Source organism: Rhinolophus hipposideros, assembly GCF_964194185.1.
Source record: "Rhinolophus hipposideros genome assembly, chromosome: 8".
Classification (NCBI taxonomy): domain Eukaryota; kingdom Metazoa; phylum Chordata; class Mammalia; order Chiroptera; family Rhinolophidae; genus Rhinolophus; species Rhinolophus hipposideros.
This window is the reverse complement of record NC_138054.1, coordinates 87460974-87482271: the sequence shown is the minus strand read 5'-3', so window position 1 is coordinate 87482271 and position 21298 is coordinate 87460974. Positions and strand designations below refer to the sequence as shown.

Here is a 21298-nt window from a genome sequence, read left to right as displayed (position 1 = left end):
AAACTTAACAAAGGAAGTGAAGAATCCGTACACTGAAAACTACAAAACATTGTAGACAGAAATTGAAGAAAACACAAAGAAGTGGGAAAATATTCCGTATTCATGGATTGGAAGAATCAACATAGTTAAAATGGCCATATTACCCAAAGCAATATACAGATTTAATGCAATCCCCATCAAAATCCCAATGGCATTTTTCAAAGAAATAGAACCAAAAAATCGTCAAATTTGTATAGATCACAAAAGAAAAAATAACAAAGCCAGAGGTATCACACTCCCTGACTTCAGCTTATACTACAAATTAACAATAATCAAAACACTATAGTATTGGCAGAAAAACAGACACATAGACCAATGGAACAGAATTGAGAGCCCAGAAATAAACCCACACATATATGGGTAACTAATTTTCGGTGAAGGAGCCAAAAACACACAATGGAGAAAGGAAAGCCTCTTCAATAAATGGTGTTCGGAAAATTGGATAGCCACATGCAAAAGAATGAAACTAGACTGCTATCTGACACCATACACAAAAATTAACTCAAAATGGATTAAAGACTTGAATATAAGACCTGAAACAATAAAATACATAGAAGAAAACATAGGTACTGAACTTAAGGACCTTGATCCCAGAGGTTTTTGACCCCAAAGACAAGGGAAGTAAAAGCAAAAATAAATGAATAGGACTACATCAAACCTAAAAGCTCTGCACAGTGAAAGAAACCATCAACAAAACAAAAAGACAACCAACTGAATGGGAGAAGATATTTGCAAATGATACCACTTATAAGGGGCTAATATCCAAAATATACAAAGAACGTATACAACCCAACAACAAAAAAAACCAACAATCCAATTAAAAAACGGACAGAGGACCTGAACAAACACTTCTCCCAAGAAGACGTATAGATGGCCAACAGGTATATGTAAAGATGCTCAACTTCACTAGCTATAGGGAAAATGCAAATTAAAACTACAATGAGATACCACCTCACGCCTATTAGAATGGCTATCATCAACAAGACAAGGAATAACAAGTGTTGGAGAGGCTGTGGAGAAAAAGGCACCCTCATACACTGAAATAGGATCAGCCACTAGGGAAAACAGTATGGAGTTTCCTCAAAAAATTAAAAATAGAGCTACTATATGATCCAGCAATCCCTCTTCTAGGTATCTACCCCCCAAAATGGAAAACACTTATTTGTAAAGATATATGCACCGCTATGTTCATTGCAGCATTGTTCATAGTGGCCAAGACATGGAAACAACCTAAGTGTCCTTTGATAGATGACTGGATAAAGAAGATGTGGTATGTGTACACAATGGAATACTACTCTGCCATAAGAAAAGATGAAATACTGCCATTTGTGACAACAGGGGTGGATCTTGAAAACATCATACTAAGTGAAGTAAGTCAGATGGAAAAGGACAAGAACCATATGATGTCACTCATATGTGGGATATAAATCAGAAAGCAACAAGCCAACCAAACCAAACCAACCAACCAACCAACCAACCAACCAACCAACCAACCAAACTCATATAGACACAGGCAACAGTATGGTGGTTACTGGAGAGGAAAGGGGGAGGGAGAGGATGAAGGGTAAAGGAAGTCAAATACATGGTGACGGAAGGAGACTAGACTTTGGGTGGTGAGCACACACTACAACATATAGATGTTGTGTTATAGAATAGTACACCTGAAACTTATATAACGTTATTAACCAATGTTACCTCAATAGATTTAATAAAACAAAAATGGGGTCAGAACTGCCATCCAAGAGGAATTGCCTTGCATGTCTTATGCCTCAAACCTTTGGAATGTTAAAACCAGGCAAAATAACCTTTGGACTGGACCTAAAGCAACATTGTGTCCCAGAGAGCTGTTTGCAAAGATAACAGGAAAGCAGATATTGTGACTACCGGACAGAAATTTAAAACATTCTTTAGAATTAACATCACTGTGTTATCTGCACTTATAGAAATGCCTTCCTTCTGTTGATGTAATTAATATTCTGTTGATGTAATTTCTTTCTATTGATATAATTGTCCCCCTTCCCTTTATCATAAATACTCCTTGTCTTTGCCTCCTAATCAGAACGCTATTCAGGGTTTCCGCCTGAATCAGCGCTTCCCAAATAGCTTCTTTTGGACCTTGTTGCGTCTCACTTTGGCCTTTTGTTTTTTAAATAAAAGGTTAATAGCAAGATCTAAGAAACCTTGTGCCTTTTAGTAGTCAAACCCCTGCCCATCCCCAGCCCAGATAACCACTAATCTACTTTCTGTCCCTCTAGATTTGCATTTTTGGGACATTTTCAGGATATGTGTTCTGTGTCGGGCTTCTTTCACTGAACATAGCACTTTTGACCTTCATCCGTGCTGTAGCATGTATCATTAATACTTTGTTCCTTTTATTGCCAAATGATATTCCCGTGTACAGATACACTACATTTTGTTTCTCCGTTTACCAGTTGATGGCCATGTAGGCTATTTCTACTTGTTTGACTACTATGAAGAATGTGCTATGAACAAGTGTGTACAAGAGACCTGGCTGTTTTAATGTGGTCGCACCCTAGCCTCTTTGGCCTTCCCCCAGCCTCTCCAAAGCTCTCTCTTCTCTCCCCACCACTGGGCCTCTCCACCGTCTATTTCCTCTGCTTAGATTCCTCCACCCTTGCTCACATCCCAGCAATCCGTTCCTCAGAGAAGCTTCCAGTTCAGGCAAGGACGAGTCCCCTGTTTCAGGGACCCCAAGTGCCCTAGTGTGATACCTGAGTCACATCTGTGAACCCCACCAGCCTGTGCGCCCCCGAAGGTGGGAATCTTGTGTATTTTACTTGCTAGTCCCAGCTCCCAACACAGTCCCCGGTGCGTAGTAGATGCTCAATAAAGAGTTGTTGCATGGAGGAAGGGATGGAGAGAGGAAGGGAGGAGACAGACCCAGGACACAAATCTGGGTCTGCCCAGCTGCAGTGGCCTTCTGGCCCTGCTCTGCTGCCTCCCTGGAAGTCACCAGTCTCTTCTGGGAAAGGCTCCTTGCATTGACTCTTAAGACCACTCTCCACAGGTACAGCTGAGAAGGACACCACCCATGAGCCGCCTTCCCCGGGGACCCACCTTAACTGCAGCACCAACTCAGAGGACCGTGAGGCACCCTCTAGGTAACTCCCTGGCCCCTTGGGGCAGCTGGGCTGGGGTGGAGGTGGGGCCTGGGTTGGACCTCTGTGCCAAGCTTGCAAATCATTTTGGAGGATGTGTGCCAAGCTCTGTGCTGGCACCACTGGAAAGCCAGAAAGCCTAGAGTGCCTGGCAGAGACTGTGGGCAGACCTGGGGACTCAGGCCTCGTCTAGTCCATCTCTAGAGAAAAAGAATTATTCCCGCGCATACGATTCCTTTCTCCCATCTCCATCGTCAGTCTTACCTCTTGCTTCTCTCCCTGTAGCACTACCCTCTATCTGGCAGAGTCCCAGACCAGTGAGGGACGTGGAGGGGGCATTACCCACGCCCGGGGGGATGCCGCCATCTCAACAAGTGCTCCCATCTCTTTCTCCTCCATGGGAAGGCCCCTTCTGGTTTCAGGTAATGATCCCCCCCTCCCAGGGCCTTCCTCCCAGGGGGGCAGAAGGAGGGAGGCTCCTCCCTGGTTGATGGCATCCACTGGGTGGGGGGACTAAGGTGGACCCCAGGTTTCTGGCTTCTTGGGCAGGGGCTGTGGCTCTTTCACTTGCTAGTGATTATTCCTGAATTCTTGTGAGTAGGGATTTCATTCACAGCTTCCTGCCCCATGGCCCGTAATTGCTACCCAGAAAGTACTTGGTGAATAACTTTGTGACCTTGACTAGTTGCTTAATGCCTTCGAACCCCACATTTCTCGCGTGTAAAACTGTACCAGCATGTACCACGCAGGGTGATATGTAGCGGCTGCAATCCCTGCTCCCTGCAGCCATCCGCTCTAAGTGCCCCGCATTTTAGAACCTGCAGGTCTAGCAGTGGGCACTAGGTGGCGGTAGTTCTGAGGCCAGCGGTTCTCAGAAGTGTGGTCCTGGAGTTGCAGCATCAGCAACTTGTTAGAAAAACACATTATGGGCCCCACCCCAGCCCCACGGAATCAGAATCTGCATTTTAACACGGTCCCAAGAGACTCATTTGAACATTAAGTTTGAGAAGTACTTATTTGGCACATACAACTTTTAAACATCTGAAAATGCACTAAAAACAGTAACTAGTGACACAATCTCCATGAGCAACCAAAAAAAAAAAAAAAATGAGGCAAATTAAGTCCTAAGATGTAAAGAAAAGTACCCAGATAGCGGTTCAGTGCGTGGGCGCTGGAGTCTCCCTGGCCTGGCCCGAGACTTGATTCTGCCATTTACCCTCAGGGTGATTTTGACTGAGTCACTCAACCTTTGGGAGCCTCAGTTTCCCTCGCTTGTGAAACGGAGATGGCAATGGCCCTCATGGCATAGGGCTGTCGATTCCCTCACTCAGGGAACACCTGCTGAATGTGTTTGTGTGCGGAGTACACCCCATGCCTGCCTTCACGGAGCTTCCGGTCTCGATTGGAGGCTGGGAGCTTTAGCAGACTCGCCACTTCACTCTCTGCCTGCCAGCTGCCCAGGGCTGCACGTCACATGTGTCCTGCTCCGTAGTCCCCCAGACTGTCCCTTTGGACCTCAATTCCTTTATTCTGGCTCCTTGACTCCTCAATTCCTCACCCTCTAGAAATGGTTTGCTCTTTTCTTCACTATTAAGCCACACTGGTGGGCTTCCTGGAGACAGGTGAGGGAGGGCAAGTGGGTAAGGACTGGACCAGATAGGTACAGGGTCTGGGTTTCAGTCCTGGCTTGGAAAAGGCCTGGCTCCTGGCGGCCACATGGAGGCAAGCGCTGTCCTGCGTGGTTGCACAGGGCCCCTGGCTCACTACCCCCTAATGTAGACTTTGGGGGCCGCCGGCGTCAAGGCAGAGAGTGAAGGGCCACCTGTGTGTTCCAGAACCTGTGCTCTGGTTGATTGTGCTGCTGCTGGTGGTGCTTGGCTCCAGCTCCTTCCTCCTGTGCCACCGGAGGGCATGCTGGAAGTGGATTCGGCAGAGTGAGTAGATGTGTCCTTGGGTCTCTGGGGAGGCCGGGTGCACTGTGCTAGCCTGGCCTGGGTCCCTGCCCTGCCCTGCCATGCCCTGCCCTCTGACGCTCTCTGAAGCTGGCACCTCCAGTTCTCTTCCTGATGTCATTCCTGATGTCGTTCCTGATGTCGTTTCAGAGCTCCACCTGTGCTACCCAGTCCAGACCTTCCGGCCCAAGCCGGACCCCGTGGGTAAGTGTCCAGATGTCCAGAGGGGCTGCTCGAGCCACACAGACACACAGCAGCTTTGAGCCCTGGGCTGAGGGCTCCCTCGGGGTCCCTCTGCATGGTTTCCCGCAAGCTGCTCCTTCTCTCTCTGCAACCTCATGTGTAATGGGCATCTAATATGGGTGGAAGCCGTGACATGCCCTGAACAGCGTGTGGAGGGAGTGCTGGCATGAAGGTTTAAAACTCTGCTTAGCCTTTCGTTCCTTCCTCTCTTCTCTCTCGCTCTCCTTCCCAGCCTCCCTACTCCTTCCCTCCCCATTCTTCCCACTCCCTCTCTCCGGTCACTGAGGGGCATGGGGTTCAGTAGGGTAAGCTGATAGGGCTGGTTCTACCACTTACAAGCTACATGACTTTCAGTGAGTTACTTAATTCCTGTGTCTTAGTTTCCTCGTCTGTGACATGGGGACAATGGGACCTACTTCAGAGGGTGGCCGTGTGCATCAGTCGAGGTGGGGCCTGTTAAGTGCTGTGCAGAGTGCCTGCTTGCGACAGGCGCTCAGTGAGCTGTGGCCACTGTGTTTGCTGACTGGCCTGTGTCTGGGGCCTTGTTCCTCACCAGGGATCCCAGGCCCTTCTGAGTTCTGCCTTGTTCTGAACCCCTCCCTGGTCCCGTCCTTGCTTTCTGATCCCTGCCCAGTCTCCAGGGCAACTCCTCCAGGCGCCTTCTGGAACCCCTGGCCCTCCCCATCAATCCAGGCAGCAGATCTCTTCTACCTGTCAGCTAGGGGTGGGGGTGGCGTCCCAGCCATCTTGTGCCAAGTGTCTCCTCTCCTGTGCAGCTCCTGTCAAGGGTGGGCAAGGCCTTCCTCGGCACTGTGTTCCTCGGCCCTGACCACAGGGGAAGAAGCGAACGCGAAAGAGCTTCCCTTTCTCATTTCAAGGCAGGCTCCCCCAGAGGGTCTCCTTGAGCCAGGAGCCCCAGGGGAAATGGGGGGTGCTCTTCCTTCTGTAAGGAGGTGGAGAACTGGTCCAGGGCCACACCGCCCAGTAAGTGCCACTGCTAGACTCAGGGGCTGGTCCTTGAGATTTTGGTTTTGTCTGAAGAAGGCTCAGTCCTGCCCCTTCTTCCTTCCTCCCCTCCAGCTTTGTCCACCACCCCATGCCCACCCACTAGCCCAGTGGTTAGCCCCAGGCCAGGCCATGGCCCCCTGCCCCCCTCTCCTCAGGACCCTCGGAGAGCCTTGCCTTGGCCTGACTTTTGACTTGGGCACAAAAATACAGTCCACTGAGGCATGTTTTGAATTTGATAAGTTTCACAAGCAGGTGCTAGTGTTCCCTTTGCAAGGGGGGTTTTTGTGTTTTGATAGTTTCAAGCCTTTTTCCATGAGCTGTCAGGCTCAACGTCTCATTGAAACCCGTGTTTGCTTTCTTGACATTTTTCTAGTATTAAAATTTCCATTGCCGTCAGTTTATTTTTTTCTTCGAACCTTTGTGATAGCAGTTTTGTTACATGCACAAAAGGAGAGAGAGAGAGAGAGAGAGAAAGAAAAGCACCTTCCCTTGAGAAGCCAGGTCTCCAAGGAACCCCAAGCCCTGAGACTCAGTGATGGCCCTCCTGTTTAGGGTCAGTTCTGGCCCTCTGGCTTCCGGTGGGTCCCTGGGGGTCTGGGTCTGCAGGCCCGAGAGGAAGGAAGGTGAGGCCAGGATCAGCACGCAGAGCATAGGATGAGCAGGGTGGACACCCATCTCTCTGGAGCTACGGGTGCTGCAGGGGTGAAGGAGTGTTTATTCATTTGTTCGCTCATTCATGTATTCAGATCATGTCATTGAGCGCTTCCTAGCGGCTCTGTGCTGGTACAGAAACTCCTCGCTCTCCTGAGCTTTTAGACCAGTGTCAGTCGCTTAAAGGGACTAAAGGCTGGCAGGATGGAAGTGTGCACCCCAGCCCTCCCTGTCCTGGAGCTGCATGGCTGTTGGGGGCATTTGGATTGTTTGACAGCACATTGGAGATGTGGGTAGGCTGCCCTTCAGATGCGCAGCAACCACCTCTTGAATTCATTTGACTTTGTGGTGAGTGTCCTTGGTGGCAGGTACATCTGTGATCTCATCTGACCCCTCCCAGTGTCCTGGTGAGGCACCCACTGTTACTGCCCCATTTCACAGACGAGAAACCAGAGGCACAGGCAGATGAGGGAACTTGCCGAAGGCCACGTGTTTACTAAGCAGTACCACCAGGATTTTGCTGGTGGTGAGATTTTTGTACACAGGGTCTCTCGCCCTCATACTATTGACATTTGGGACCAGATAATTCTTTGCTGTGGGGGGTTGTGCTGTGCACTGCAGGGTGTTAGGCAGTTTCCCTGGTCTCTTCCCACCAGATTACTAGTAATACTTCCCCGTTGTGACAACTAAAACGGTCTCCAGCCATTGCCAAAGGTCCCCTGGGGGGGAAGTCACTACTGGTTGAGAAACACTGATTAAAATTCTTTTAATCCTTCATTTTAATGGACACTAAAGTCATGACTTTATCTGTTACGTCAGGCAGCTTTATACTGAAAAAAAAAATTGTTGTTTTGAAACACTTTCCAACTTGCAGAAAAGTCTCAAGTACAGTACCAGGAACTTACTTTTCCTGAATCATTTGAGAGTAAGTTACTGACTGAATGCCTTATCATCTCGATACGTTAGTGTGTATTTCACACACTATAAGGGCGAATTTTTACACAACCAGAGGAGAACTACCAAAATCAGAGAATTCACCTTGATGCATTACCCCAACGAATTCCCACACCCCATTCAAATTTCTTCTTTTATCCCAATTATGTCCTTTTATAGCAAGAGAATCCAGTCCGGAATCTTGTGCTGCATTTGGTTGTCATGTCTCTAAGAGTCTCCTTGATTTGGGGTCAGTTCCTGTCGCTTCCTTCATGTTCATGACCTTGCCACTTTTGAAGATTCCACCAGCGATTCTGTAGATGTCCCTCACCTTGGATTTTCCTGATGTTCCCTCACTACTAGACTCAAGTAGAGCATCTTTAGTGGGTTGAGTCCAGGAGTGACGCTGAGCTCTTCTCTGTGGCATCCATGCCCCCAGGCCTCTTATTGTCCCTTTCCTGGGGTGGTTCACCTTGAGCACTAGATTGAGGTGTTTCTGCGGTGAGGTGCTTCTCCACCGTGAAGTTGCTCCCTTCTCCTTGGTAATCGCTAAGTATTTTGAGGGGCGGTACTCCGAGGCTGTGTCTTCATCAGACTTTCCTTTTCTTCATTTATATATTTATATCTGACTCATGGATTCCTACTTTAGTCTGCTGCCATCATTATTTAGTTTGGTGTTCACATAGACCCAGATTAGGTGGGGGCTACTTCAAGTTGGCTGCTGTGTCCTTTTGTCCCCATCCTTTTGTGTGTGGAGCACTTCTTTGCTCTAAGATGTTCCCAGCTTAGCTTGTACTTTCCTGCCCCACAAGCTTTGGGGTCGGCCATCTCTCCAAGGAGCAGGATTTGAATCGAGGAGTGCTGATTGCCAAACTCTGGCTGAACCTCTGCCAAATTCCTTCCTTATGTCTGTTCTGCTTCCCATAGCAACTGGGACCCCAGGGCAGAGAGGGGATAGGACTGAAAGGGGAGAGCGATGGCGATGGAAGGGACCGATAATTCGTGAGTCAGAACCCACGAGCTCAGCCACAGCGGCCCTCACGGCAGTTCTGGGGTACCATGCACTTTCCCAGGGGGCGTGAATCCTGGATGTGTTGGATATGTTTATGAGAAGATCATCGTTATTCCCAAAGCAATAAAACCAATAAGTGAAGACAGTGGACTGAAGCAACACTTTCAGGGGAAAAGCACTTACAAAATCTGATCTCTGTACTTGTCACAATTTGTTCTGTGTCTTTACCAAAGTACACACGTGGGTTATAACTCAGCTGGAGGGAGATGTTGGTACCTTCTGGATTCTGTCTTTTCACCTTTATGTTATTTTGGGCTTGTTTGTGAAAGTCAGTATTGAAAGCTGATTTTCTCTTCGGTGTGACAGAGTGTCAAGCCACATTAACATCCTGGGACCCACTACATGCGAGGCAGCGTCCTGGGCACCTTCTTTTTGTAATGTTTAAAAATTTGAAATAGACTTTGTTTTTTAGACTGGTTTTAGATTTACAGAAAATTTGAGACGATGACACAGAGACTCCCCGTATACCTCACACCCACTTTCCTCTATTATTAGCATCTAACATTAGTATGGTAGGTACATTTCTCACATAAACAAACCAATATTGCATTACTACTACCTAAAGCACATACTCTATTCATATTTACTTAGTTTTTACCTAATGTCCTTTCCCTGTCCCAGGATCCCACTCAGGACACCACATTATGCTTAGTCCAGAATCTCGTGTTGTTGCCTTTGGTTGTTATTTCTCTAGAGTCTCCTTGATTTGGGGTCAGTTGCTGTCTCTTCCTTCATGTTCATGAGCTTGCCACTTTTAAAGATTCCACCAGTAATTCTGTAGCTGTCCTTCATCTTGGGACATCATGTCTTCTTAGGCTCCTCTGGGCTGTGACAGTTTCTGACTTTCTTTGTTTTTGATGACTCTGGCAGCTTTGAGAAGGACTGCTCAGTTATGCTATAGGATGCCCCTCTATTGGAATGTTTTTCTCCTGATTAGACTGGGGATTATAGGTTTAGGGTAGGAGACCACACAGGCACATGGTCATTTTTATCACCTCATGTAAGGGGTCATGATCTCAACATGATTGATCATTGGGCACCCTCACTTTCAAGATCTCCTTTACTCTTCATAAAAACCCTCCAAAGTTGGTGCGATCTGTCCCATTTTCCAGATAAGAGGACTGAGGCTGGGAGAGGTAGAGCAATGTGCAATGTGCTGGGATAAGTTTCAACACTTCAGGGTTGCTAGGTTGCCTCATTGTTTGGCATCTGGCTTGGTTTCAGCTTTTTGGTCATTATAAATACCACCACTGTGCGAGGCCTTGTTTTCTTTTGGGTTGTTTCCTGAGGGTGTGTCCCTGAGGGAGGATTACTGGGGCAAAGGCTATGAGATTTTTATTGCCAGATGGCTCTTGAGAAAGACGGAACCAGTTTACGGGCCATGAGCAGCTGTATTCCTGTTTACCCATGTCTTCTCCAAGACTGAGTTTTATCATTTTTATTTATTTTGTCTCGTTACTTTGTCACACACTCTCCCTCTCTTCACCTCCCACCATCCCAGTGACTTGGTGCCAAGTCACAGTTGGCTGTTGGCAGAACTCAAAATCACTCTCAGAAGACGAAGATTCAGCTTCACTGACCTCGTTTCAAAGAATGTGCCTCACTCTGGCCAGGGAGTGTTTCTCAAAGTGGTCACTTGGGCAGGGGACAGTGGCCGCCTGGTGGGAGCAAGCCGCGCCCCCACCCCTAAAGGTGACCACTATGCTGGGAATAGCCGTTATCAGATGTAGTAATCTCAGGACGATTTGTTCAATCAAGAATCGTGTCATTTTACACATGCACTTTTTTTCGTCATCATTCTGGTCTATTTCCCCATTAGACACTTTTCTACCTGCTGATGGGCATTTAAAAGGGACCCATAAGAGTGTTTCCCAGCAAGTTCCGTCTGCCCATCTTATCTGCGTTACCGTGGTTGGTCGGCCTCCTGTGAGCTAGGATTCAGGGCTGGTGGTTCCCCTGAGCTGCTAAAACCAGAGAGGCGGTTGAGGAGGTGACTTAGCTGGCATACTGGCATCTCTAGCAGGTTTCTCTGATTGGGGGTGCCCACCTAACAGTATTCTGAGTAGGCGGGCTCCTTGAGAATCATAAGAGGCTGTGCGTCCCTAGGGGATCGTCTGCGCCCCGGGACTTGGTTTGCTCTAGGACAGACCAGATGTCTGGACACCACTGTCAGCTTTCTCAGAGGCATCTTTGATGGTTCAATGTCAACATACACTTGGCTATGACCTGGCACCCTACTTAATGGGAGAAAAAAATTGGAGTGGAGGGTGGGGGTTTGGGAGGAGAAGATGCTCTAAGAATCATTGCATCAGCACCTCCCGAGCCTACTGAAGAGTTGCAGGGACGGAGGGGACTGGTGAGCAGTTCTCCTCCTCCACCGTGGCCACACGGGCCCTTCCAGGCATGGCTAATGGAACTCCGAACTCGGACTAGCCTGAGCCAAAAGGGCTCCAGGGTTGACTGGCTTCAAGAATGTCATACTCAGACTTCAAAGACACCCTCAGGGACTGTCATCCACTCTCTACCACCCTGCCTTGAGGTCCGCTGTGTGTTTCGTATGGAATCTGGGGAGTTCTGGGCTCTCCAGACCCTAGGGGGCTACAAAGTAGTGGGAGCAGCCACAGACCAACGTGGGAGCCAGCAGAAGCCTCTGGCTCCAGGTGGAGTGCGTGCCTCTCCCTGCCATTCCTCTGTCTGGGGGTTGGGGAAGCTGGGCTGCGGAGGGGTGCAGTGTGCTGAGTGGGTTAGTGGCTGGAGAACAGGTGGTTCCCCAGTGCTCTGTCTCTGGGCAAGTGAGCACCTGTGACCCCCACCTGGACAGTGGGCACTGACCCCAAAACCCACTCACTATTTTCCAGACCGAGGGCCTGACTGAGTACCAGCTATCACTGGGGAACAAGGCGGGTGGGGGGAAGGGGCTTTTGCCCACCTGAGGGGTGGAGCAGGACCCTGCAGCTACCAGACCCTCCTCCTTGGTGAAGGCACTGCTCTTTTTCTTTTCGCAGATTCCAGGCCTCAGAGGAACACGATAGTAAGTAGTGCCCCTCCCTCCGCTCCCAGACTGGTGCCCCTAAATCTGACTCCTTCCCTAAACAGATCTGCGGGGTCATTCCCCTCCCACAGTGCCCAGGGTGTGGGCTCCCCCTGCGAGTTCAGGCTGGGTCTGCCCCATGAAGGGGCTCTGAGCAGAGTGGGGCCTCCGCCAGGCCCTGGCAGACACTGCAGCCCCACGCCCACAGCAGCCTTCAGCTTCTGGCTCTTCCCACAGGGGACTTCCAGAAGGGCCCGCCAGACCGTGGACCTGGTTTTGGCCAATTTGGGTGCCAGGTGTGATCAGGAGGAAGGCTATGTTTATTTCCCCTTTCCTCCTGTATTCCTTCCTGAGTCTTAACCTTGCAGCTGGAATGACAAATCGGTAACAAGGATTTTTAAAAACTTAGCTATCTTGTACCGAGCACTTACCATGAGCTAGGTATCTCGCTTTGTGCTTTCTTGAAGTTATCTCGGGGAGTCCTTACAGCATGCGGACATTGGTACTGTTGTCCTGTTTGATAGAAGAGGCAACAGAGGCCCAGACGGGAACGGTGGTTCCACAGTTGGAAAGCAGATCAACTAGGATTTGAGCCCCGGTTGGTTTGTGTGATTCCAAAGCCTAGTAAGACCACCTTTGTCTGCCTTTTATGAAGTGTTCACCACATGCAGGCCGGGGACCGGGGAGGGGGCTTTGCAAATGCTGATCCTAGGGACTACCCAGGACAGGGCCCACACACCTGGTCCTCAGTAGGCCTGTCCAGGCACCCTGCTCTGTGCCCAGCCTCCCAGGGGCAGCTTGGAAGGGGGTGGGAGCGGGGGCACTGCCCTCTGGGGCTGAAGGATGGGGTGGGACCAAGCCCTTTATATGGTTGGGTCTCAGGTATGTATGGTTCACCTTCGTTTTCTTTTTTTTTTTTTCACTTATCAATTCTTCCATTTCTTTTAACACAAACATTCATACATGGAGAAAAGTTTCCATTCTTCAATTTTTAAACATAATTGAACCACAGTACGAGTTCAAATTTCAGATTATGGAAGATCACATTCAAATATGCTTGGGTCTAGGGAGAGCACTTCAGGGATGGTGTAGATGCCTGATCACTGCACTGTACACCTGAAGCTGAAGCTGAATAATAATGAATGTCAACTATAATTTAATATATACATATAGTCAGGGGTGTGGAGTACAGCGTAGGGAATAGAGTCAGTGGAATTGTAACAGCTGTATATGATGTCAGAGGGGTAGTAGCTTGGGGGAAGGGGCATCACTTTGTGAGGCATGCAAATGTCTAACTATTACATTATTTTGTACACCTGAAACTGAACAAAAGAAAAAGAAAAAGAAAGAAATAGGATAACTTAAAAAAAAAACCCACAAATATGCTTGGGTCAGACAAGTTCTGTTACAATACCGAGAAATTTCATGAAAAAGGTATTTAACGATTTGTGAGATGATCAAATGCCTTTGGCTACGTGGGCCAACTCATTCTAGTAAATTATTTAATAATGCCATCTTTTAGACTTCTAATTATTATTAAAGAATACTCAGGATTATGTAGCTATGTTTTCTAAATTATTCAAACTCATTCCATTTCGAGGGCTGCCGGTAAATGTTGTAGACTACAACATTCCATGACACCATTTCTCCTTTGCACTTCCTAAACCGACATTTTCCCGAAGACATAGCTATTTTTAGAATATATTAGTGTAGACTGTCCCAGCTGGTTGGCCAGGGCTGGGGTAGCCTGGAGCTGGCGCTTCTAGACTGGCCCTTACAAGTGTGAATTCTGGAGCGAGATGTCAGGGTTCAAGTACTGACCCGGACATTTACTAACCTTGAGCAAGTTACTTGACTCCTCTGTGCCTCAGTTTCCTTATCTGTAAAATGGGGAGCATACTAATATTAGCCGCCTCACAGGGTGGCTGTGAGAGTGAACATATATCAAGGGCCACACACATGGTAACACCGTATGAGATGTTGGCCATGATCTTTATTATTTAGTACAAGTCAAAAGCTGGAACTCTGCACACTGGTGCGGCAGGCTGTCAAGGCGAAGCCTGGGTGGGGAGGTGTGTGACAGCTTTCAGGCAGAGAGGGAGACTCACTGGAGTCTGTAGAGATAAAGAAATGGGGGCTTCACAGTTCAGAGAACGGAGGAGGTCCGGGCACCCTATATCAGTGCCTCTTTCTTCTGTGCCCACAGCTGCTGACGAGCACTGTCACAGAGCCCTGCACAAAGGAGCCGGGGTTAATGAGCCCCCCGGCTGTGGAGACCTGCCCCAACGTGGGGGCAACCTCCCTGGAGAGCCTGCGGCTGCTGGATGCCAGCCCAGATGACAGCCCCTCGTCCCCCAGGGACCTTCCTGAGCCCCGAGTGACCACGGAGCATACCAATAACAAGATCGGTGAGTTGGCCTGTTTAGGGGGCTCCTGGTGTGGTCAGGGTTAAGAGGGCAGTGGGGAGATGGGTGTGGGTCCTGGACCCCCAACTGGAACCGGAAGCCCTGGGTCCAGAAGGACCAGGCAGGAAGAGGCGTGGATTCTCCCCCAAGCCCTTGTAAGTAGGAGATGGTTTTGGAGAAAGCGTTCAACTGTTTGTAGGTATATCAGCAGGTTGTGAAATAGCAATAGTTGTGGTACTGATCTCATAGCGCCACTGTGAGAATTTATGGAATAATCACCAAAGCTGTCTTGGTGGGGTGGAGAAAGGGGGAACGGGCTCCCCCTGCCTGGTGCCTGATATTATTAAAGAGAAAAGTCAATGGCACCCCAAGATCCCAACAAAGAGCCCCTGAGGGGGACAGGAGGAAGATACACAGTGACATAAGACCAGCCACTTGTCTGATGCTTTCTGGGCATTGTGCAAATGTCACCTCTCATTCTGAGGAAGAGATCTTCTTCCTCTTTTCACAATTGGGGAAACTGCAGCTCAGGCGGGTGAAATGATTTTCCTTGACACACAGCTACGAAGTGGCAGAACTGGGACTCAATCTCACATCTGCGGGATTCTGAAACCCCTGGTTTGTCCACAGCTCCACCTGGCCTCTGCGGGCACAGAGGCCAGCAATTAATTCCCTTCCTGCAGCCGCCCTCCAACTCCGACCAACCTTCGCTGCGGCCTCCCCCAGGTCTCCTTGCCTGCTCTCCTACTTCTCTCTATCCCGATATGACCAGAATGTTTCTCCCAAATTGTTTACCTGTCCATATGACACCCTCCATATTAGAAACCTCCAAGGAGGGGTCCCTGTTACCTTTAGGATAAATTGTGGGATTCTTATTCCGGCATTCAGTGCTAGTTGTAAGCTGCGTTCTCCCCACCAGACTCACCTGCCTCCTGACGCCACATGCCCTCTCACTCAGTGACACTTTCCTGAGTTTACCCAGCCCTCCCTCTCTCATCTAAGCTTCTCTGTGGGAGCTGATTCCTCACGTGGAACAGCCAACTCCACCTCCTCAAATCTAGTTAAATCCTGATGTCCTGAGTAACCTGCTTATTTGCCTCCTCCTCCAGGAAGCCTCCCCTGTCCTTTCCACTCTGCTGGTTAGACTACATGCACCTCTGTGGTGCTCCACCAGACCCCGGGCCATCCCACCCAGTGTCCTTAGCAACGAACAATGTGACTGTGTTTGTGGCTTCCCCTTTGCCCCCTCACCTGTCTGTGAGACCCCTGTCTGTGAGTCCCCTGGGGCAGGGCCTCAGTGGGCTCCATCTCTGTCTTCTCTGGAGGGTTAACCATCACTCGGATAATACTAAAGAGGCATTTCTAATTGTCCCACATATCTCTATGGCAAGAGCTGGTGGATAGAACTCTTCGGGGCAGAGTCTTCTGTACCAAATGGAAACTTCTGGAATTGTAGTTTTCAGCAAGTTCTATTTGAAAAAAAAAAATGTATTTTGGGAAATACCACCAAAGGCATTTCTTTCAAATTTCCTATGAAGTCCTGATTTGGTTGTTTGAGCCAATGCTGAGTGCACTGCCTGGAACTGCAGGGGTGGGGCTCTGGGAGTGTTTGAAGGGGTGGTGGAGGCAGGTACCAGGCTCTTGGGACAGTTGGGGCATGGGGCTGGGGCGTGGGCAGCCTGCCTGGAGCCAAGCCAGCCTGCAAGACTTGCTGGTGAGTGGGATGGTGGGAGGGAAGGCCTTGGAAGTTCTCTTGGGACACTCAAGGGACAGTGAGTCCTCTGTCTTCCTGACACCACCCCAGAGGAGTACCCCCCGTCCATTTCCCAAGGGGGACCAAACTCTGGCCTGAGCTTCATCACCCCACTCCTGGCACTAGACCCCCCTTCACCCCCATCCCCCCAAAACAACTTCCCTGGATTCTGGAGCCCTGGGTGAAGCCAGAAGTCAAGCAACTCCTGTAAGACCCTCCCCCTCCTAACTCAGCCCTGTGATGGGGGACAGAGCCAGTGGAATCAGACCCAGGGAATATAAGGAGGGTGATAGCCTGGCCCCCAACTTTGGCTTCTTCTACCAGAACAAAACTACCGTCATCTCTCTCAACCCCTACTGCTCTATGTCTCTCGTGCTTTCTCTCTCTGTCTCTCTCTGTCTCTCTCTGTCTCTCTCTGTCTCTCTCTCTCTCTCTCTCTCTCTCTCTCTCTCTCCTCTGTGCCATCTCTCACCTCCCAGGGCAAGGGACCTGCAGGTCTTGATGAAGGGTGTGTGGCTGGGGAACCTGAGGTCCTGCTTTCCCTTCTGGGATATAGGGGTGCTCAAGCCCACAGCTGTCTCACTCTCTTACCCTTCTCTTTAGTTCTTGCTTCTATTTTGAACACTTCTCTCTTTTCTGGGAGTGTTAAAACTGAAATGGAAAAGCCGGCATTATGCAATGCATTTGAGGATACATGGGGTGCCAAGAATGTTTGGGGGCTCCTGAATCAGAGGAGTGTGACTGAGTTACCCAGAGAAGCAGGGATCCCTAGACCCCTCCCTGCCCCCAGCTCTCACGCTCCCTCCTGGCTTCCCCATTCAGCCTCCAGAGTCCATGGGCTAAGCAGCTGGAAGCTGGGACCCTGACCTGAGCTTGAGGCCAACAGAAGCTGGGCGGATGGTGCTTGAAGTCAGCTGACCTAGGTGACAGGCCAGGCTCCCCACTTCCTAGCTTCTTAGGCCGCTTACTTAACTCCCCTGAGCCTCCCAAGCTCCATGGGGGATCACAGCTCCAGTGGACTGGGATGCCATTCATCCAAGCGATATATACAAGCAGCCCTACTGTGTGCTAGGCAGGCATAGCCGTGAAGGCCTCTGGTGGGAGAAAGACAGTAAGCAATAACCAGGCCCGTGCAAAGCTGTCCAAATCACGGACTGCTGGTGACGGTGAACAGGGCTGAGGTTTCTGTCTGAGTTTGTTTGAACCACAGAGGTTCCTGCGATGGGGACTTCCACTGCTAAAATCAGGAGCAGCCCGTGCAAACCGGGACAAGTTGGTCACTCGAGGTTTATGTTTTAGGCACGTGGAGAGGAACAGAACGGGAGTTTCTTTTGGGATTTCTACTAATTATCTGGTGACCTTGGTCAGGCCACTTAACCTCTCTGGGCTTCAGGTTCTTTATCTGTAAATGAGACAATAATAGACTTTTTACCTGGTAGGAGGGATGTGAGGATTCAGGAACTGAAGGGCAGAAAGCGTCTGGAACAGCATCCAGCATAAGGAGACCTCTACACAAGTTCCCTGGTGCGATGGATGTCCTTACCTGCTTTCTCCCCATGACCTGCTTTCTCTCCTACCCCTGTTCTCTCCTTCCCTACCAGTACTGGGGACTCACCGGCATCTCCTGTAAGTAGTAAGAGGGCCAATTTTTAACTTCTCAGCATACAGTTCCTAGCTGTTTTCCTTACAAGGATATCTGCAAGTTTGGCAAGGGCTTACTGTTCATCAGAGAGGTTGTGCCAGCTACCTGAGGACACACAGCAGGAGTGGCAGAGCTGGGACTTGGATCTTCCTCTGCCTCCTTGCTTTCCTCCTCTGGGGCTCTGGTCTCCTCACCTTACGCATCCTTTTGCTTTGTAGAGAAAATCTACATCATGAAGGCGGACACGGTGATTGTGGGGACTGTGAAGACCGAGGTGCCCGAGGGCCGGAGCCTGGCGGGACCGGCAGCACCTGAGCTTGAGGGAGATCTGGAAATGGACCATGCCCCCCACTACCCGGAGCAGGAGACAGAACCACCTCTGGGCAGTGGCAGGGACGTCATGTTCTCGGTGGAGGAGGAAGGAAAGGAGGACCCCTCACCCACAACCGTCTCTGGGAAATGAGGCCTGGCCTGAGTTGGGGCTGAGAGGGCAGCTGGGTGCTCCCTGGGAGGCCAGGCTTACACTGGTGACACCAAGATGCTGCCAGAGTCCCATCTGGCCTGAGCTGAGTTTCCAGCATCCAGTGGTAGAAGAGCCTGGCAATGCAGGAAGGGGTTCTGATGGTCTCTACCTGCATCCCCACGCAGCTGCCCCCCAACCCCAAACCGAGGGAAGTGGGCTGTGAGGCAACGCAGGGGCTGGATCTGAATGGTATTTGTTGGGGCAACAGACTACTGGCAAGGAGTGGACACCCTGCCTCCTGCTACTGCCAAAAAGATGCCCCCGAGCCCTGGGCATCAGCTACATTCTACCAGGGCCAGAGCCCACCTGAGGCAGAGGCTGTGAGACCCGTACCTCACCCTGGGCCTCAAGGGTCATACCGGCCAGGCCTTACTGTTATGCCAACAGCCCCCAGTTACTGTAAATGTGGCCCCCCTATGGCACTGAACCAGCACCTGTGGTTTTTCCTGAATCAGAAGGAAAATAGAGGGATTGGGGTTGTCATCTGGCCCCATCTCGACCGCAGACATGTTGTGTTCTGTGCCCTATGCCGCTGGGTAAAGTGTGCCCCTCCTGATGCTACCTCCTTTCCCTGGTCTGTAGCCCTCACAGGGGGCCAGGGCCTAGAATCAACTCTCTCGTCTCAGAATGTCCCCACCAGTCCCCTCAGCATGGAGGCACATCAGGAAACAGGTGTCTGCAGATCCTCAGCAGGTGCAGTGCCCCGTCCCGGTCAGGGACGCTACCCACCCAGCTGCCGCCTGGAGAAAGGCCTGCTGGGCCTTGCCCAGGGGCTTCCTCCACACACAGAGAAGGGGAACCCAGGGCCCTTCCTGGTCCTTGCTTGCCGGCTGGGCACCACCTGCTCTGTGCTGAGAAGTGAATCGCCCCCCAGAGCTGCCACAAGCACCAGGTCCTGGCGTCTGGCTGCAGCTGCTCAGCACTGCAGTTGGGATGTGGTGGTCAAAAGCCCCATTCGGCCTTATTCTGGACTGCCAGAAAGAAAGAGCATCGGGTAGTTCAGTCTGCACTTCAGGATTTTTTGCATCTCACTAAGGAATAAAACTGCCCAGGTCTCCTCTGCAGGACTGTGCTCCCCAGGGCTTTCAGGCTCGTGTAAACAAACAAGTGGCCTTGGAAAGGAACTTGTGGGCAGATGACAAATCTGTGGCAGCCTGGGGAATTGAGTCTCAGGCTGCTTGGAGACTCCTGGAATTACCCGCTGGAAGCCAGGCCTGAAAGCTGCTGTTTACTCACCAGCCTGCTCATCTCTAGAGGAAGTTGGGGCTGGCTCAGGAATGACAAGGGTAGTTTCTGAAACTGCTCAGATGTTTTGGGGAAAGTTGGAGTGGCCGGGACACTGTGAGAGGCGGTTGGTTACACCAGAACCTGAAGAAGTTGACATGGGATGGACCATATGTACCAGAAGGCCTCATGCAAAACCAGTGTGGACAGCTCTGTGTTCATGAGCCTACGGTGCCTGACGATGCCCCACACGCAGGGGGCAGGGGCTCAGACAGCCTTGATGTGAGGGTACTGACACATGTTTAATGAAACGGTCCACTCCCTCGCACAGGGGCCCTTCACGAAACTTTCCATCCTTTAAAAATCCATAAAGTCCCTTAAAAGCTATCATAAGGTGAAGGAAACGCTCACTGAGGTTGAGAGTGTTTGAGAATCTCTGAGGACGGGCTCCCTCTTCGCCACGGCCCCAGCTTTCGAGGACAGGGAGCTCCCTGATGGCTGGGGCAGACCTCCCCCACCTCCCCACTCTGGACGTTCTTCCTTATCCTTTCTCCATGTAACCCCCACTCTCTGGCCTAAGGCTTGCCTTTGACTATATTCAGAATAAAGTTGCTACACCCAAGGCTTCCTTTGGGTACCTGCAGAAAGGGGTCCCGGGCCTCCCCGGGGCCTGCCTCTCTCTGGGCTGGGCCTGAGCGGCCCCATACATGGCAAAAGGGAGTCACAAAAGCAGTGGGAATGGCCCAGCCTGGGAGGGCGGGGAGGGGACTAAGGGGTAAATGTGAGCCTGGGGCTTCATGCCTGAGCTAGGAAGGGCCTAGCCTGCCCCTCCCACCCCAACTCAGTCAGTTTGGGGTTTGCTCCCCACCATAGGCAGCGAGCCTAGGCCCCTCTGACTGTGGCTGCCCTGTAGGGTGAAGGAAGGAGACTTAGGGCCACGGTCAGACCTTGCCCACCCCATCCCCAGAACTCCAGTCCCCACTCAGATCTCAAAATTGAACAAACCTCTGCCTTCCACATGGTCGGTCGGAGAGACAGCAAATATCTCCACCCTACCAGTGACAAGGGGCCCTTCTTAACCTCTGGCTGTTCTGACATTCAGGTGCGCAGACGGACAAGGCCCCTTGCTACTCAGGGTAGCAGTCCCCAGGCTGTAAGGAATCTTCTCACACACATGCACACCCCCCTTCCTGAACAATTGAAGTCAGGGAGTGACAGTGAGTGACAAGTGTTCTGCGGAAGCTATTGCATTCATAGAAAACCCAGTTTCCTAAGGCAGTCTCACAGGTGGGAAACGAATCTAGGTTCTTAGAGTCTCTAAGGGCAGGTCCTGTCCCACACATGGAGCAAGAGACTGAATCTGCAAAGCGTCTCTCTCCTCCCATCCCTCCCAGGACGGTGTCTTGTCACCTCCGTCCCATAGTCACCAGGCGGGGCTTTGTTGGGCTGAACAGAAGTGACGACTATGTAGAGACAGACAGGCAGCTGTCACGTGGGCCTGAGGAGAAGCTGGCCCAGCCCACCTGGGGCTCCTGCACGCCCCCAGTCCCCTTGCCCTGGGCCAGCAACACATGCTGGGTGCACACCCCTGGACCCTGCTGGGCTGACCTGGAAGACCAGGTGTCCGGTGGGTGTGAGGGAGGGAGGTGCAAGGCAGAGAGGTCCGCCTGCCGCTCTGTGAGGCGCAGACATTGTGTGGGTGG

At 50.7% G+C, this 21298-nt stretch overlaps 1 protein-coding gene across 2 annotated transcripts in view; it reads left to right on the top strand.

Annotated features, from left to right (window-relative positions):
* The window catches only part of TNFRSF8 (TNF receptor superfamily member 8), a 50168-nt gene extending 29952 nt beyond the window's left edge, over window positions 1-20216 (top strand). For both annotated transcript variants that reach the window (XM_081056711.1, XM_081056710.1), the window contains 7 exons: window positions 3068-3161; window positions 3444-3580; window positions 4994-5092; window positions 5261-5314; window positions 12023-12048; window positions 14255-14456; window positions 18067-20216. In XM_081056711.1, coding sequence (XP_080912837.1) covers window positions 3068-3161; window positions 3444-3580; window positions 4994-5092; window positions 5261-5314; window positions 12023-12048; window positions 14255-14456; window positions 18067-18311 — 857 coding nt within the window. In that variant the 3' untranslated portion in view covers window positions 18312-20216. The remainder of the gene's footprint in view (window positions 1-3067; window positions 3162-3443; window positions 3581-4993; window positions 5093-5260; window positions 5315-12022; window positions 12049-14254; window positions 14457-18066) is intronic.
* The last annotated feature ends 1082 nt before the right edge of the window (window positions 20217-21298 follow it).